We start from the raw sequence: 18,609 nt of genomic DNA on the forward strand, positions 1-18,609 counted from the left end.
TGTGCAGCTACAGTTGCGGCACATTCGGCGACGCCAGGAACAGGAACGGCTGCAATGGCTGTATCTGGAGGAAGAAAGGCAGCGGCAGGAGCAGCAAAGGTCATTGGATAGGCAACGTCGAGAACTGCTTCAGTTACAACTACAACAGCAGCAGCAGGAACACAGACTCCGCCGACAGCTCCTGCAACGGCAGCTTGAGATGGAGCAGCAACAGAGACTCAAACATCAGTCACAGGTGAAAAGGCAGCTGAAGGGGCAACCATGTCTCCAGTCATCTTCATATGGACTCTGCACCATCTATGAGGCCATGGAGACCAGCGAGGAGGAAGAAGGGGATGCTGGATCTACCGCCAACCATGGTTCACCCAACCAGACAGGCTATTCCATTCCGACAGACCTACCCCTTAGAGTGGACAATGGAAACCTTCGCCGACCACCTCTACAGGAACTGGACTGGAACACAAAACTGGACATGGTCCAGCAGCTTATTAACGAGACTATGCTTCTGGCCGGGGGAGGATGGCTGTCTTCCACTCCTGTACCTACCTGGGCAGCGAGGGGGCATCCTCAGCCCTCTAGAGAGCAGCATGTGGGGCCAAAAATCATGGTCCCACTTCGACTGCTCCACCGCAACAGTGGCTTCTATCAGTTGTTACTCCCCAGCAGTCAGGCCGGTTCCCCTACAGGGTGACTGGACTGTGGTGGAACTGGACACACATCACTGACAGTCTGAACACCATTCAACCCAGCATGTGCACTAATTAAACAATCACTAATTATCAATCACCTATCCAAACTATTATAGAAAACACTAAGCTCTAAGCACAAATGTATCCTACAAGCCTTCTAATCGGGTCTCTTGTGTTCTAGTTTATCCATTCTGAATGCAGTCATTTTGAGTCTTCAGTATGCAAGAACATTCCTGAAAATCTGGGTTTCTTTGTAGTTTGAAACCATTCATCCATTCATCATTTTGCTTGAACAATCATACATTTAAAAATATTTAAACCTTTATCAATGGTATTTATTAATTACATGCCTGTAGGATTTCAACTACTACTACTTTCCTGTTTTTTTGTCCATATTGTAAATGATTATGAAGGAGAAAAATGTTGCTTTAATCTTCCATCAAAATGTAAGAACCAACTCCACATTTGAAATGACTTTTCTTTTTAGCTGATGTATTAGGCCATGTGGGTTACGAGTTGATGCCTAAACAACAGCCAAATAGTTAATTAGATATTGTTTAAGCCTGTTTCCCAACCCTGTTCCCCAATAGTTTGAACGTCTCCATTATATGACCCATCCATGTAAAGGTTTGCTGTTTCGCTAATGTACTGATTTAGGCTGTGTTTGATTAAATAGTGTGGACAATACCCTTTTCCCAGACATGACCTGGCCAGGGATTTCTATATTGCCTAAAAATATTGTGTTATGGGTAATGTTTTGTTGTTGTCTAAGAACTCTTGACCTCACATGGCTTCAGACAGAGCTACTCTGTTTGCCATTCTCCTCTGGAGAGGGGGATTTCAGCTGTGGGGGAAACTCTTGTCTCCCAACATTCCTGAACCATTACCTCATTTCCTGGGTCCTTGTTGAGTCAATGGGTTTCCTGGGTTACTGATGATGTTGTGGCAACTACAAAAAAGGAGGTGTCTAAAAGACACATGAGGGAGAGAAGGAGTGAAGGAAGTGTATATACTGAGAGAGAGAGAATGTTCTCTACTCTACGAAAAACACAAAGCTATCGAAAATTAGCTGTTTGTTGTCAATGCCATCAATGTGACTTTTTTTAGATGCTGTGGAGGGTGTATTTTTTTATATAGAGTTAGATGTACAATATCTGATGGGAGGAGTCGTCGTTGAGTTTGTGCCTGTTGGCAAAATCTACTAATAGTAATAAAATAATTAGTATTTCTGTTATATTCTCTACAGCACTTTAGTAATCCAATTTCTGTATTTTTGTTCATTTTTGTTTGTGTCTTGTCTTCACGTTTAGAAAGGTTACATTTTTTGGCTGAAGACTAGACCTGTTGCACTAGCGCCACCTACAGAAGATGAATCATAAAAATAAATTGATGCTGTGCTGGTTTCTTAGGACAAACCAATTTATTTATTTGTATATTTAAGGAAACAATCATCATATGCAACAGTTAAATGTACTTTCTGAGTTAAGTTGATATAAGTCATTATTATTACTGAAGATATATTGTAATTGTATATTATAGAAAATGGTTGTAGGTTTTTTCTCTATATTAAAATAATAAGTGCAGTGATGATACATGAATTAGATACAACCACATATATACGATATATTTCCTTTTCCTCGTTTTTTTTTAGAAAAACAGTAATATCTGAACCATTTAATTGAGGATTTAAAAATGGAGGACTGGAAGCATGTAGTATCATTTGACTTATGAAACTATTTTAGGTTTATTAAAGATGACAAGTAATTAGCTGCAGAGTTGATTACGTTGGAAGAAAGACAAACTTATTAAACTTAATTATTCAATGAAATATATATTTCTATAGACATTTTTATATTTAAGGAATTTATAATGAGATTTCACGTTTGAAATAGTTGCCATTATTGGTGAAGGTTGCACGTTTGGATTTATAACCAACATTTATTCTAATATTTCACTCACCTTTTTTTGTCCTCCAGCTCCTTTGTGTCCTGATTGCAAGTGCAGTAGTCAATCATCAATCATACACTTCTCAAAAGTAGCTACAGTGAATAAAACATGTAGGCTATTTCTAACAATCATAAGAGGTTTACGCTAACTCTAGCCTGTAGTTCGTGCTTGCAGTAGGTTATTTTGCTATCAGCCAAAGCTAAGCTAGAATAACTTTCTCGATCGTCTTGACTTGGCTGGATGTGGTATAAATAACAATGCTATATGAACAAACCTTACTGTGGACAATAAATATCCCATTTGAGGAAAGCAGGAAAGTATTTTTCCAGTAAGTCAGACGGTTTTGGCTTTAGCTTGTGAAGTCCGCGCGCGCGAGCACCACTTGACAAGAACGGTTAACCAATCACAGTGCTTAATTATTCAAACACTCAGGTTTAATGTTTTTTTTTTTAAACATATTTATTAATTTAAACGGTGTATTAATTTAACATGCATGTTTAGGTTTATTATAGCTATATTTTAATATCTGGATATTTACGTTTCCGTTTGAAGTACAGAAAATATATTTTATTTATTTTTAAATCAGTTACACTGTTTTAAACTGTCAAATTATGCTTAATTTTGACTGGATTGTGTACTATTAAATAGCCTATAATTCACATACACAAATAATAATAAATTATTTAACGTTCCTATAGCTATGTGAAAAATAATAACGGCACCTTTGCTGGTGTGGGTATTTTAAAGTTTCTTTTAAAAACTCTTACAACGACGGCGTCAGTGTGGTCCACAGGGGGGCGCACTTTCAAACTTGACCAAGACAGTAGACAAGTTGAACCCTCAAATAGGCCTAAACGCTTGTTATTCAGTGTGTGTAAGGAAACCACTTCATTACATCATCGCCGGTGGAATCTTGGATGATTTGCATTTTGCAGAATGCGTAATAAACAACATCCAGCTCAAAGATTCGAAAGGGACGTCTCAAGTCTACAACTCACCCAAAGTTCTGCTCGACCAAGATGACGTGCATTTCAACCAGATTTTTATTATAGGACGACGATCTGACATAATTATTATGAAAGCAGTTATGTTATGCCAGGTCATTGCTGAATTTGACTTATCAGGAAGCTTAACAAGTGTGATTAGACGATTAAAGTGAAAACGAAAGCGTTCTGTTTGTACGCCGGACACAGACGTCCATCACATGACCGCGCTCCGGTGCGCGCGGGCGGCTGGTCGAGCGCGCCACCGAAGCTCGAGATCTCCGGGTGACGGTTCCTGCGCGTGCTGAAGTCTCATCACAGAATAACGGGGGCAGGACGCTCCTGATGAACCTCTCTCTCTTCAGCAGTGAAGCTTACCGGGATCGTTATGCTTTCTTTCAGGTTTCGATTTGCTGTAGATTCCGAAGATGTAGCCTACTTTAAAGAGTTTCATTTTGGACTCCATCATTTATCCAGGAGGCTATATTAATACCTGTCCCAGACGCAAGAGAAACAACTTTCCATTGTTCATAATGCTGCACACTCATGAACGCGATCCAATCTAGACCAGGCGACTAATAAAACTAATTCATCTGTTTCATCATCTGTTCACGCGGGGAGTTTTGCAGACATGGCCCGGTGGATTTGATCTGTATGACCGCGCAACAGGACGCAGTTCACCGCCTCTGCTTCATCACTATGTTGGGTATGACGCGCTGTTGGTGAAACTGAAGCTGTTCAGGTGAGAAGCATCGTCACCTCCGCTCCCTGACACCTGAGATGGCCCTCAGCATCACCGGCTCCATGCGTGTAAGTTTAGACCATCTGTCGCTGTGCATGAGATGCTTTAATGCACTGCACATAATCTATTCTTTATTAATGTGTGCGCGCGCATGTTGTCTTAAAAGCTGCTCGAGTGCTTCAGGAAAATGACACTGAAGACAGAATGAACGTGTTCCGCTGTCTCTTTCTTGCTTAGTACAGGAAGTGAAAAATGTGTTAGTTATCATGCTTTAAACATCAGGAAATATTAGGCAGTGTTGGGAAGGAGACTTTGGAAATGCAATAGAATACAGATTAAAGTTACACTGTTTAAAATGCAATAAGTAATGTAACGTTTTCTATTAATTTATTAAACCAATGTAACTTGTTATATCTGATTACTTTTCTGAATGTCTAATGAGTGTTTTCAACTGGGGTTAACACTGACTACTGTCAGACTTTCACAGTCCTTCATTGCTTGAATTAAGATTGTAATAATTTCATTTAAAAAGCACATCAACCATCAGACTTTAGCAGCTCTTTCTATACTCAAATACAGATTTAAAATCACAACAAGATATAGTTTAATAACTGACAGGAAACACTGGCATCTAACAATGTGCATCTAACGTGCATAAACCTAAACAGTTAATAAAACAGTTATCAAACAAGCATGTGTACAGAACTCCTAAACACTGCTGTTTCATGTTTAAGAGCAGTTAATGCAATTTGGGAAAGAAGTCAACATGGCCGCGGGAAGTGGGGGTGCTGGGGGTGCTGCAGCACCCCCTAGTGACGAGAGGGAGATTAAAAAAAATGTAGGCCTATTAAAATATTTGTAACGCGCTTGTAACATTTTTTTTTTTTTTTGGCAACAAGTGTGGGATCAGCTTTGACTAGCCAAGCAATTGTAAGTAGTACACTATAGTATTTTTTTAAGGTGGTGGGGATGGAGATGGAGAGTATTATTTCGTTCGTGTGTTCTTTGTGTAATGGTTGTGGAGAACTGTTAAATAACGTTTAAATAGTAGGGCTGGGTATCGATTCAGATGTTCCAGATCGATTCTATTTCGATTCTCGATTCGATTTCGATTTTCGATTCGATTTTCTATTAGAGCTGCAATCGGGCCTTAAAAGTTAAGCCCGACATGTCCCGAGCCGACACGTACATTTTGATTGACAGCTTTTTAAAAGCCCGAACCCATTTACAACCCGACATTATTCAAATGTACGCAGCACACAGCTCTTTTGCCTTTTGTCGGGAATGAGTCATTTATGCATAGTTTAACATAATTTATACATGACTAACGTAATAGGCCACTTGGAAGTTTGAACAAAGAAATAAAATAAGTCTTCTGTAACATCGTAACATCTCAGCACTCTATAAATAGCCCTAAGGTATAGGCTCATTTAGCATATAAATAGGCCAACACACCAATAAAAACAAGTCTTTCTTAAAAAATTTAATTAAGATAAATTATAAATTAAGATGGGTATTTGGCAATAACGAAATGAATTAAGATAAAGGCTCTGCCGGATTTGCTTCGCCATAGCAGCTGACATAATAAAATAATAATGCCAACATTAGCTTATATAGCCTACTCTGTCTACATTATGCATTTAAGACTCAAATAATATTTAGTTATTATTTGAAAAACATTTACTCACCAAGATTAGGTAAGGCCTAAGTGTTTTTTTGGAGGAAATGATTGAATCCACTGTAGATGTCTTCAGCGCGCTCCTGCGCAAACTGATGGTGCGCCATTATTCACTCATTATTCTCATTATAAACAAGGTCAAAACTTTTCCAAACCTCAGACTTTGCTTTAGTTGCTGGTGCTACCAAAACGTAATCGTCAGAAGCAAGCCTCCGTTTCAACTACTCAGCATACATTTTCGCATATTTCTCGCGCTAATCGAAACATTACATGACCGCTCATTTACCGCACAAGCCCGAGCCCGGTCCGATTGGTTCGATTGGCAATGGGATTCTTCACACTGCCTGAACATGTGCAATTGTGCTTTTGAAGACAACTGACCACGCGCACCTGTCCGCGCGGTTGTCTGCTCAGACTCGGTACACACTCTCCGATGGCGATGTTTACATCAAGCCTGCATAGCGGTCCATAGCGGACTCGCGGGTGCAGAAAGTATAAGAGGCTTTAAGATGCAGTCTGTAAGACGCGAACGGGAGCAAGAACTGACGCACATTGCAGAAAATGGAACCACTGCTTTTAACTGAATGAATGAATGATAGGTTCGTTCAGGGTTGCCAGGTCCCAGAAATATTTCCAGCCCAATGAAAACTCAAAACCCGCCCAAATGGAATGAAAACTAGCCCAATTTTTCAGTGTCCAATCAGATTAGACAACGGCTGGATTCCCACAAAGGGCCTTAAAATAAATGTATATAAGTTTAAGTTTAAAGTATTCGCCTTTTGTCTTACCCAAATTCTTTGCACACACTGTTTTTTTAATACACAATACACTATTATATATATATATATATATATATATATATATATATATATATATATATATATATATATATATATATATATAAAATACCCTATTCTATCATCATTTGGAACACTTCGAATCCACTCCTTTAATCCTTTCTCTGTCTCCCATTCTTTGCGATACTTCTTTCCATACTTTCCCCATTTACCTGACATTTTAGAATGCTGCTTGTTCATCCACAGACAACCGAACCAACGCTTCTGACTACAACGCTCTCATGATGTGAGTGACGTGATGATGATGCTTGATTTGTGATGTCAAAGCACATGTGGCGCGCGCTCAAGTATTAATACTACTCGCAAGTATTAATTCCCGGGGGATCAACACCCACTAATAAAAGGTTCACTTTTATCTTTGTCCACAATTATTTTATTTTATTTTTTTTTTTTGCGGCCGCAGTACATCATAAATGTAGCCCAAAAAACCGCAACCCGCAACTCCGTATTTTTTCCCGCAACTCCTTTTCTAAAATAGCCCAATTGTGCGGGAAAACCGCTACCCCTGGCAACCATGGGTTCGTTGGTAACATCGCACAAGGCACATAAGAGGGTGACATCTAGTGGAGAAGATTTGTAATTAGATTAACGCTAATCTTACGTTCAATGTATGCGGAAATAAATACGGGAAAAAAATCGATTCATGGCCTTTGAGAATCGATTTTGAATCGACCACATTTTAAAAAACGATTAATCGAAAAATCTATTTTTTACCCAGCCCTATTAAATAGTCGGAGATTCCTTGTGGTTTGTGTAAAAAGGTTGGAGATGGAGACAGAAAGCTTTATACTGTGCGTGTGTTCTTTGCGTAATGGATGTGGAGAACTGTTCAATAAACAAATTGCTTAAATAGTCAGAGATTATTTCCTTGTGGTGTGCGTAAAAAGATTTTGGAGTTAATAGAGTTGCGTGTGACATAAACGTGCAGTGACTCAAGCCAGCTGCCCAAATCGATTGCATTGTTTTAGCGTTATTGTGAAGTTTGATCAATATTATATTTTGTTGTAATATTATTTGTTGTATATAAATGAGTTGCATGTATGTATAGGCTATCTGAAATTGTAATGAAAGTAATTATTTCGTTTTTTTCGATTATTAAACTATTATTTAAACTATTATTTCTGATTCTGCTTCTGCTTCAGATTAATAGCGCATTGCGCATATCTGAGAACTGATGTCTGTGTGTTTCAGACCCTGGCTGGCTGTGCACTGAAGTGTATATGACAATAAAGTAGTAAATCTCAATGTATATATTTTTAAAATGTATTTTAAATAGGCCTATAGGCTCATAGGTTTTTTGTAAAAAAAAAAAAATTCACAGCACCCCCTGTTCAAAATTACTTCCCGCGGCCCTGGAAGTCAATCAAATCTGGATTCGTGAAAATATTCATATGTAACCCCCTTTTACTTCATGTTTTTATTTTTTGTAACTGTAACAGGTCTTTAAGTGTTCTCGTGCTGGATTTTAGACTGTAAATAAGAGTAAGGCACGAGGCAATAAGCGTTCAGCAGCTGTTGTGATTGCTGTAAATATAACTGTAACAATGGCTTGTCTAGAGTTTCAGGAGAATATCTCAGGAATAACTGAACTGGTTTCTCTCTGGGGGTCATCTGTTGGGCAGAAAGCTTTGGATTTAACATGTCTGATGTTGGACGGTCTTTCTTTATTGTGGTCATCATAGGAATAATACAGGCTGGATTATACAAACTCTAAATAGTTCTCCAAAGGAACAAGTCGTGTAGGACTCTTACTGCTGTATGCAACAGAAAATCATGGCTCTCTGTAGCATTGATGTTTCAGCTTCATCCACGGAAGAATTAAAAATTAAACAGCGTAGATGAGGAACTGAATCAGCTGGTCTGGCTGGTTTAGCTGTTCTCTGTCTATACGCTACGTCTAAGGCTTTAGACTCGTTTCTAATGTTTCAGCACAAACGTCAAACTGACCTGATGGTCCATTCAAGATTACTGCAAATGCATTTAGCTTTACTAGTGCCCTGCTGTTGTCATGTTTGCATTCTGAGTGCAGTCTGAAAGGCATCTGCATGAGGCTTTTAAGTGTTGCCACAAGAGGCGCTACACAGTTTTCAAGCATTTAAAAGCAATGGGTCAAACTGACCAACACAACAGGAAGGTTAAGTGTGTTAAATGGCACATTGCTCGCAATCACGTCTGCTTTCGTGTACGTGTATGGTACGTTTCTGCCTGTGAGATTTATCCGAGAGATGTTTGTGTAACTGGCACGCTCGCTAGAGGAAGATCCATCCCTTGATCCTTTTAGCCTGGCCTTGTCCTTCTTCACCCCCTGCTTTTGCAGCTCTTTAGATGCATTAAAGCTCATTGCACAAAATCAATAACCTGCTGTGGGTCGTTTGCTAAAACAGTTGCCCAAATGATTTCTTCTGTGAGCAGAGCAGGAATCAGCCCTAATGCCCTCAGGCTCGTGATTGGACAGAAATGCCTTCAGGTGGCTTGAAGTCAAATCCCCCACCTTCTGTTTACATTACAAGAGAAACATGAGCGCCATCCAAACGTAATGGGAGACAGAGATGTTTTGACAACACTTCTGACCACCTCATTTGGAACCAATGTTGTATATTTGCACATGATGCAAATTTCCTCACCCTTGTTTTTGTGTTGATGCCAAAGTAGACTTTAAAGAAGTGAACTAATATATATCGTCATACATCCCCAACTGATTAATTGCAGTATAAGACAACAATTCTCTGAAATGCTATGTAATTATGCAAAGAAAAAAATAATAATTTGAATAAATCTGAATATTGGATCGAGCCAGGTTAAAATTTCTTGTTTGATTTTTGTTGACATATTAGAGTTAATTTATTTTAGTTTTCTATTTTTAACTTGCTACACATTTAGAAAAACAGTAATCAGAATGTTTCAAAAAAAAAAGGCTTGTACTGTCTTGCCTTAAAGAGATAGTTTAATAAAAATGTTATTATTGTTCACTTTCATGTTGCTCCAAACCTGTAGGACTTTCTGTTTTTCGGAGAATTTAAAATAATGTTCACATTGTTGTAGATGGTGGTTGGCAACGGTCAAGCTCCTAAAATGACAAACAAGCTCCTTAAAAGTATCATAACAGTAGTCGTTATGAAGACGTGTTAATTTTGGATAACGTAAAATGAATAGTCATACAGGTTTGGTGCATGTCACAGCAGTGATAACAAAGTAAGAGCATCGTGTAAAGCAAATATTCATCATGATCTGGGTCAGAGATGATGTAAATGTAATCAGCTTTTCTTTTAATACAATTTGGTGAATTATTATCCCTTTCTGTTCTGCGGTAAATCCTGAAGAGTCCAGAAGCACACAGGCTGTCCTTCATTGAGTGATCGGTTATTAATGTTATGAATCTAACCCATAGAGTCTTAATAACACACAGGAAGTGATGTCAGATGCTGCGCACTTCAGTTTGATTGACAGATTCAGGATAAACCCATGTTTTTACATTTCTATCCATGTGTTTTTAGGTGTGATTTTGGTTAAAATACTGGGTGGAATTGCCAAGATGCAAATAAAATCTTAAAGTGCACATCAAAATTGTATGCACTCAATTTTGCACAAGTTTATTTCGCAATCTAGCTTCTGTCTGCCCTTTTATCCACAGATTCCTTGGCTTTCTAAGAAGAGCTCAAACTCAGCTAAATAAATTAGGAAGGGTTTAGTCTCTGGGTATTTGTGAGTCTTTGGTGCACTTGTTTAATGTTAACAGCACTTTGCATGACATCCTCAAGAGTGATATCAGGAAGGAATTCGGCAAACGAGATGCACAGAGCGAAAATATTAGCAATTAATCTGAAAATATTTTCAGTTTTTAACATATTTGAGATGTTGTGCTTCTTTTAATAGACCCTTTTTAAATTATTTGTATCTTACTGTTTGTTTTTCACATTGCTGTGCTTGGTTTTTCATAACTCACATTCAGTTCTGCACCTGCTAATGCTAATTGTTTTGGCTTGTTTACTTTGACCTGCAGTCTCTCTGGCATCATTAGTTGAGTCACTAATAAATCTGCAAAAATACCGAATAGCTGAAGCTTTCCAGAAGTTTGTGTGTGAATGCAGATGTTGACGGCGGACTCTTAATGTGGCTCTGAATACTACATCTGTCTGCAGCAGATTTAGTCATGATTGTGTCTGATTGCTTTCTGAACGCTGATGGTCTGTGTCTGAAACGAGATGTAACTGAAGCTTTTACATCTCAAATCTTAATAAAATTGTATTGAGAGAGTAGTTTTATTGTTATTGAGTCATCAGAATTTTTTATTTTATGAAGGCTATATAATTTTTTCAAACAGCTCTCATATAGAGATGTTTCACCATTCAATCGATACAAATGTAGTCCTGTCTCTTTTTTCTTCGGTAAATAAATATGGTTTTGTACTGAAATGTGTCACATTATTGAAGTAAAATGCATTTGCGTTTCACATCGGCATTAGAAGAATTAAAAGGTTCGAAGCTTCATGCTAAACTTAAATTCACATAGCATCTGATATTCAGAACATCTGGGTTTTGTATATACATACACACATATATAAATGCACTCACACTTATATACAGTATGTATATAGTGTGTCGTGGCGTGGAGTCGATCAGTCTGTGTCACTGCTGAGGTGTTATTGAAGCCCAGGTTGCTCTGATAGCTCTTCAGCTCCTCTGTATTGTTTGTGAGATTTTACATAGTTTCTCTGTGAGGTTCAGGTCTGGTGAGTTGGATGGCCAATCACAGTAAAAAGCACAGTAGTATCATGGTCATCAAACCACTTGGAAGTGGTTTTGACACTGTGGGCAGATGCTAAAGTCCTGCTGCAAAATTAAATCAGCATCTCCATAAATCAGATGGAAGCATAAAGTGCTCCAAAATCTCCGGCTTCAGTCCACTGCTTGTGAAGCTCTGCCAAATTCTTGAATCACCTTTTCCTGACAATCTTCCCAAGGCTGTGGTCATCCCTGTTACTTGTGCACCTTTTCCTACCTCACTTTTTACTTCCAGTCAACTTTCTATAAATATATGTCGATACAGCACTCTGTGAACAGGCAGGCAATCAATTGCCCTTAGGGGACATAAAGAAAGAAAGAAAGAAAGAAAGAAAGAAAGAAAGAAAGAAAGAAAGAAAGAACAGCTAGCGCTATCACCAATCTTATGGAGGCTGTTGATGATCGTCTTCTGGACAACTGTCAAGTCAGTAGTCTTTCCCAAAATTGTAGTTGCATGTTCTAAACTAGCTTAAGAGGTACCCAGTATATATATTCAAGATTAATCAAACGAATCAATCTCAAAATGTAATATTAAATCTTTTTTAAAATACAGAATTTTTTATTGTCATAAGTTGTAAGTCGTAACCATCAGAATTAAAACAAAAAAACTCTTGAAATATTTCAATTTGTTTGCAATAAATCTAGAATATAAAAATGTTTGTGTTTTTAATGAAATTACAAAAAAAAGACCTTTTCCCTGATATTAAAATTTTTGGAGATGCACCTGTATATATATATATATATATATATATATATATATATATATATATATATATATATATATATATATATATATATATATATATATATACACACATATACACACATATACATATATATAGTATGTTAAAACGGATGCACTGAATAGTGTTGAGTTAGATCCGTTAATGGGATTTTTATCTTTCTCAGCAGCAAGAGTCCTTCTGCTAATTCAGTTTTTATTACATTTAAGTTGTTAGTTGTAGCTGCCAAAAGCACTGAGAGAAATTGATCAGTCCACTCAAAGCTCACTAATGACTTCCTGTCTCTCTCTCTCTGTGTGTGTTTAGTGTCTCTCGTCCACACGCACCTTTTATTGATCAGGTGTTGTTTTCACTCAGTGAGACGTGGGGACTAGCAATCATTCAGATCTCTTGAAATCTGACCCATGATACACAAAATAATAAACAGTAAAACAAACCCTGATATCTGATGCTTGTTGCTGGGGTTTCATTTGATTGTTTGCACTGAAATACAAGTGCTATGGGTGTGTGTTTAGGCGGTACGCTAGGTGGTTGACTGTATGTTCTGAATATTACATTCTGAGCATTACAGTATGTTTGCTAGGCAGTTGATGAGATGTTCTTGGTGGTAGTTAGGCAGCTGCAAGCAAAGATGTGTATAGGTGGATTCCTCATGTTTCTATGAGCCGCTATGCTTAAGCCGTCCAGCGTAATGGAATGTCAAGACCGTGCATCTGCACTGCAACTGTAATTATACACATGTATGAATAATATACTGTATATCTTCAGTAGACTTCAGAAGATGCTTTTGCTAAACTAACTAAAGTCAAAGCTGTTAGCTAACAAGATACTTTAGTTTAAAAACCTGTAATATTGAGTTAATAGATATTAAAAACCAACATATTCTTACCTCCAATTTCTTCAGGAATTATAATTTAGACGTTTTTTTGCAACCAGATGCTGCACATTGTTGAAACTCTGAAAAATAGATTTTTATTGTGACGACATTGTCGATGTTCCAAGATGCAGTTGCTAGACCTATGATCCTATGAAATCCTTTTTTCTTCTTAAATGATTTTTTCCTTTTTCTTAAATGGTGTTTCAACAGAATTGTAATAATAATTTTAGTTCAGTAAAAAAATTATAATACTAATAACAACAACACAAATAAATGTTTTAGGTTTTTCAGAAATTCTGTGTTTCTGTTTGTTCTGGGTGTGTTTTATGCACCGTGGAAATCATAGGGCCCTATAGGTGTTATAGATGGATGCTAGGAATTTGCTGGGTGTTTCAGGCGTTTGCTAATTTGTTGCTAGAGTGTTTTGGGTGGTTCCTAATTCTTGGTGACTGGGAAGTCATTGCTATATGTCTGCTAGGGAGTTTTGGGTGGAAGCTAGGCAGTTACTGGGTGTTTTAGATGCTTGCTTGGGCGTTGCAAGTGTACTCCAGTCCTTCACTCAGATATTAAAAGTAGATTTTTGGGTTAACTGTAGTTCTGTAATAATTTTGTAATGTTAACCTCCTAGTTTTTGTTGTTGTTGCAGAAACAGTTGATGACAGTTGTTGAAACAACAGTACTTTTTTGTTAAAGTGTTAAATCCTACATACAGATTTAACTTTGCTTTGCTCCATTTGTTTTTCAGAAAAGTGAACTCATTTAATTTGGTTCCTGTGTAATGTTGTCTGTAAACACAGCAGTCAGATGGCTTCTGGGAAACGGTCCCAGTCTGAATACCTGAACGTTACGCTGTCAGTCGGATCTGTGGGCGGAGCCTTACAGACCCTGTGTGTACCGGATGGTTCCCACTGTCATTTCGGATTGTAGACGCTCAGTTTAACCTGGTCAAATTTGGACATGAGGTGAAAAATGCATGACTTTAAAGTGCTAATCGTGTTTATATTCAGAACATAGATGTTATTTTCCTTTAGAACAGCTTGATACAGTTTAACGCATTTCTCTGCTTTGCATCACTAGATGTTACAGCCAGAAGTCCCTAAATGAATATATGCTGAAAAAGTTCTCCTTTCAGACCATCCGAGATATAGATAAGTTTGTTTCTTCATCAGATTTGGAGAAATGTAGCATTACATTATAAATGGATGTTTTGCAGTGAATGGGTGCCGTCAGAATGAGAGTCCATACAGCTGATAAATCCACTTGAATCCACAGCACTCTCGTCCATCAGTAAATGACTTGTCAAATGAAAAGCTGTGTGCTTGTAAGAAACAAATCCATCATTAAGATGTTTATAAAGGGATACTCCTTAGGGGCACCCCAAAATTAAATCCGGGAGGCTTGTAACTGTCCCACCAAGTAAAATACACTGTCAAGGTCCAGAAAAGTATGAAAAGCATCGTAACAATATTCCATCTGACATCAGTGGTTCAACTGTAATGTTATGAAGTGATGGCAATACTTTCTGTATCCAAATAAAACAAAAATAATGACTTTATTTAACAATTTGTTTCCTCCGTGTCTCTTCACATCAGTGTAGTAAATTTTGGAGAATATCCGAACGTAAGCAGCGTATGCTCTTCTGTGTCAACTGCACTACACAGATGCACTGGTTTCTTTTACATCAAAACTTAAATACACATAGAAAACGTATTATTGTGGCGCAGCTGACTCAGAAGCTCAGATTCGCCAAAATGGTGCTACAGCGAATCACAGAGACACAGAGGAGACAAATTGTAGAATAAATTGGTTATTTTTATTTTATTTGCATACAAATAGTATTCTCCTCGCTTCATAACGTTACATTTGAACCACTGATGGGAGATGGACTACTCTGACGATGCTTTTCATACTTTACTGGACCTTGACAGTTTTACTTACTTGGCAGTCAATGGGACAGTCACAAACCTCCTGTATTTCATCCAAAATATCTTCGTGTTTCAAATGGGAATGAAAGTTTTACAGGTGTGGAACGACATGGGGGTAAGTGATTAATGATAATTTTTTGGGGGTGGAGTAACCCTTTAACTTCCAACCATTGCTTATGGCTAAATTATCCATAATCCATAATAATTCTTCCTCCAGTGAAAACCCTGTTGAAAAAAAAACTGCATATGCTGGTTAGGTATGCTTTATAGCATGGCAGCTGGTTTGAGCTAGTTTAAACTGGTCCTGAACTGGTCATGATCTGGTTTAAGATGGTCCTGAACTGGTCCTGAACTGATCATGATTTGTTTTAAGTTGGTCCTGAACTGGTCATGATCTGGTTTAAGATGGTCCTGAACTGGTCCTGAACTGATCATGATCTGGTTTAAAATGGTCCTGAACTGTTCATGATCTGGTTTAAGATGGTCCTGAACTGATCATGATTTGGTTTAAACTGGTCCTGAACTGATCATGATCTGGTTTAAGATGGTCCTGAACTGATCATGATCTGGTTTAAGATGGTCCTGAACTGGCTATGATCTGGTTTAAGATGGTCCTGAACTGATCATGATCTGGTTTAAGATGGTCCTGAACTGTTCATGATCTGGTTTAATCTGGTCCTGAACTGATCATGATCTGGTTTAAGATGGTCCTGAACTGATCATGGTCTGGTTTAATCTGGTCCTGAACTGATCATGATCTGGTTTAAGATGGTCCTGAACTGATCATGGTCTGGTTTAATCTGGTCCTGAACTGATCATTATCTGGTTTAAGATGGTCCTGAACTGATCATTATCTGGTTTAAACTGGTCCTGAACTGATCATGATCTGGTTTAAGATGGTCCTGAGCTGGTCATGATCTGATTTAAGATGGTCCTTTACTGGTTTTGAACTGGTCACGATCTGGTTTAAGCTGGTCCTGAACTGACCATGATCTGGTTTAAGATTGTCCTGAACTGATCATGATCTGGTATAAACTGGTCCTGAACTGATCATGATCTGGTTTAAGATGGTCCTGAACTGATCATGATTTGGTTTAAACTGGTCCTGAACTGATCATGATCTGGTTTAAGATGGTCCTGAACTGATCATGATCTGGTTTAAGATGGTCCTGAACTGGCTATGATCTGGTTTAAGATGGTCCTGAACTGATCATGATCTGGTTTAAGATGGTCCTGAACTGTTCATGATCTGGTTTAATCTGGTCCTGAACTGATCATGATCTGGTTTAAGATGGTCCTGAACTGATCATGGTCTGGTTTAATCTGGTCCTGAACTGATCATGATCTGGTTTAAGATGGTCCTGAACTGATCATGGTCTGGTTTAATCTGGTCCTGAACTGATCATTATCTGGTTTAAGATGGTCCTGAACTGATCATTATCTGGTTTAAACTGGTCCTGAACTGATCATGATCTGGTTTAAGATGGTCCTGAGCTGGTCATGATCTGATTTAAGATGGTCCTTTACTGGTTTTGAACTGGTCATGATCTGGTTTAAGCTGGTCCTGAACTGATCATGATCTGGTTTAAGATTGTCCTGAACTGATCATGATCTGGTATAAACTGGTCCTGAACTGATCATGATCTGGTTTAAGATGGTCCTGAACTGTTCATGATCTGGTTTAATCTGGTCCTGAACTGATCATGATCTGGTTTAAGATGGTCCTGAACTGATCATGATCTGGTTTAATCTGGTCCTGAACTGATCATGATCTGGTTTAAGATGGTCCTGAACGGATCATGATCTGGTTTAAACTGGTCCTGAACTGATCATGATCTGGTTTAAGATGGTCCTGAACTGATCATGATCTGGTTTAATCTGGTCCTGAACTGATCATGATCTGGTTTAAGATGGTCCTGAACGGATCATGATCTGGTTTAAACTGGTCCTGAACTGATCATGATCTGGTTTAAGATGGTCCTGAACTGATCATGATCTGGTTTAAACTGGTCCTGAACTGATCATGATCTGGTTTAAGATGGTCCTGAGCTGGTCATGATCTGATTTAAGATGGTCCTGACCTGGTCATGATCCGGTTTAAGCTAGTCCTGAACTGATCATGATCTGGTTTAAGATGGTCCTGAACTGATCATGATCTGGTTTAAACTGGTCCTGAACTGATCATGATCTGGTTTAAGATGGTCCTGAGCTGGTCATGATCTGACTTAAGATGGTCCTGACCTGGTCATGATCCGGTTTAAGCTGGTCCTGAACTGATCATGATCTGGTTTAAGATGGTCCTGAACTGATCATGATCTGGTTTAAGATGGTCCTGAACTGGCCATGATCCGGTTTAAGCTGGTCCTGAACTGATCATGATCTGGTTTAAGTGGGTCCTGAACTGGTTATGAGCTACTTTAAGATGGTTATGTGCTGGTCCTAAGCAACTAGCTCCTATTTTATAGCTAACATATACTGTAACTAAAATATTTAGACTTTTTTGACTTATCTTATGAAGTTAAAAGCATCTTGATGAAGGATTTGTTTCTTACAAACATGCAGCTTTTGTCTTCTCCAGACATTAACTGATGGACTGGAGTGATGTGGATTACTTGTGGATTACTGAGATGTGTTTATCAGCTGTTTGGACTCTCTTTCTGACGGCACCCATTCACTGCAGAGCATGCTAAGGAATGCTACATTTCTCCAAACCTGTTCTGATGAAGAAACAAACTCATCTACATCTTGTATGGGTTTGGGAACATTAATTCATTAAGTTCTTTATTCTAGAAGCCGTATTTCAGTTGCAGTGAATTTAAGAGAGTGTTTGGATGATGCACTTGTGTGTGTGTGTATGTTTGTTTGGATGGTTTCGTTTCCCCTTTGTTGCAGAACAGTCACAAGGGTTCTCAAAAATATCATCCTGCAGATAAAAACACACGGGTTGTAATGGTGCCAATCTGCAGAGCTTGTCTCTGAGCAGGAAGTTGGTTGAGAGATTTCAAAAGCGAGCTATCCACGTGCCCAAGTGTGTGTGTGTGTGTGTGTGTCTGTGCAAACGTCTCTTGTGTGTCGTGAAGAGATGAACAGGAAGCTGTTGCAGTCGTTCTCTCTGAGCGGAAGCCATGGCTTCATGTGGTGTCAGTGGCTCTAATAACAGACAGAACAGGGTATGGTCTGAAGAGAACGGGAGAGGAGAGGAGGTGATGGACAGTGAAGGAGATGCGGGAGATTGTTCGCTGGAGGAGTTTTCCTCCAGCCCAGCCCCAGCCGAGGCCGAACATGTGGTAGGAGCTCCAACTCTGCTCTTCAGTTTGATATTCACCTAAAACTACTCACCATTAAGTCGTTCCAAACCTGTATGACTTTATTGTTTATTTTAGAACA

At 38.5% G+C, this 18,609-nt stretch overlaps 1 protein-coding gene across 2 annotated transcripts in view; it reads left to right on the forward strand.

The window, feature by feature from the left end:
* Window positions 1-3,775: 3,775 nt before the first annotated feature.
* LOC113048511 (serine/threonine-protein kinase N1-like) overlaps window positions 3,776-18,609 on the forward strand; it is a 35,946-nt gene continuing 21,112 nt past the window's right edge. The window contains exon 1 of one of the 2 annotated variants that reach the window (XM_026210382.1): window positions 3,776-4,429. In XM_026210382.1, the coding sequence (XP_026066167.1) occupies window positions 4,400-4,429 (30 nt within the window). In that variant the 5' untranslated portion in view covers window positions 3,776-4,399. Of the gene's footprint in view, window positions 4,430-18,267; window positions 18,510-18,609 lie in introns of those variants that run through there. The other variant, XM_026210374.1, reaches the window with a different exon arrangement.

This window comes from Carassius auratus, chromosome 3 (assembly GCF_003368295.1).
Source record: "Carassius auratus strain Wakin chromosome 3, ASM336829v1, whole genome shotgun sequence".
NCBI classification, from domain to species: Eukaryota; Metazoa; Chordata; class Actinopteri; order Cypriniformes; family Cyprinidae; genus Carassius; species Carassius auratus.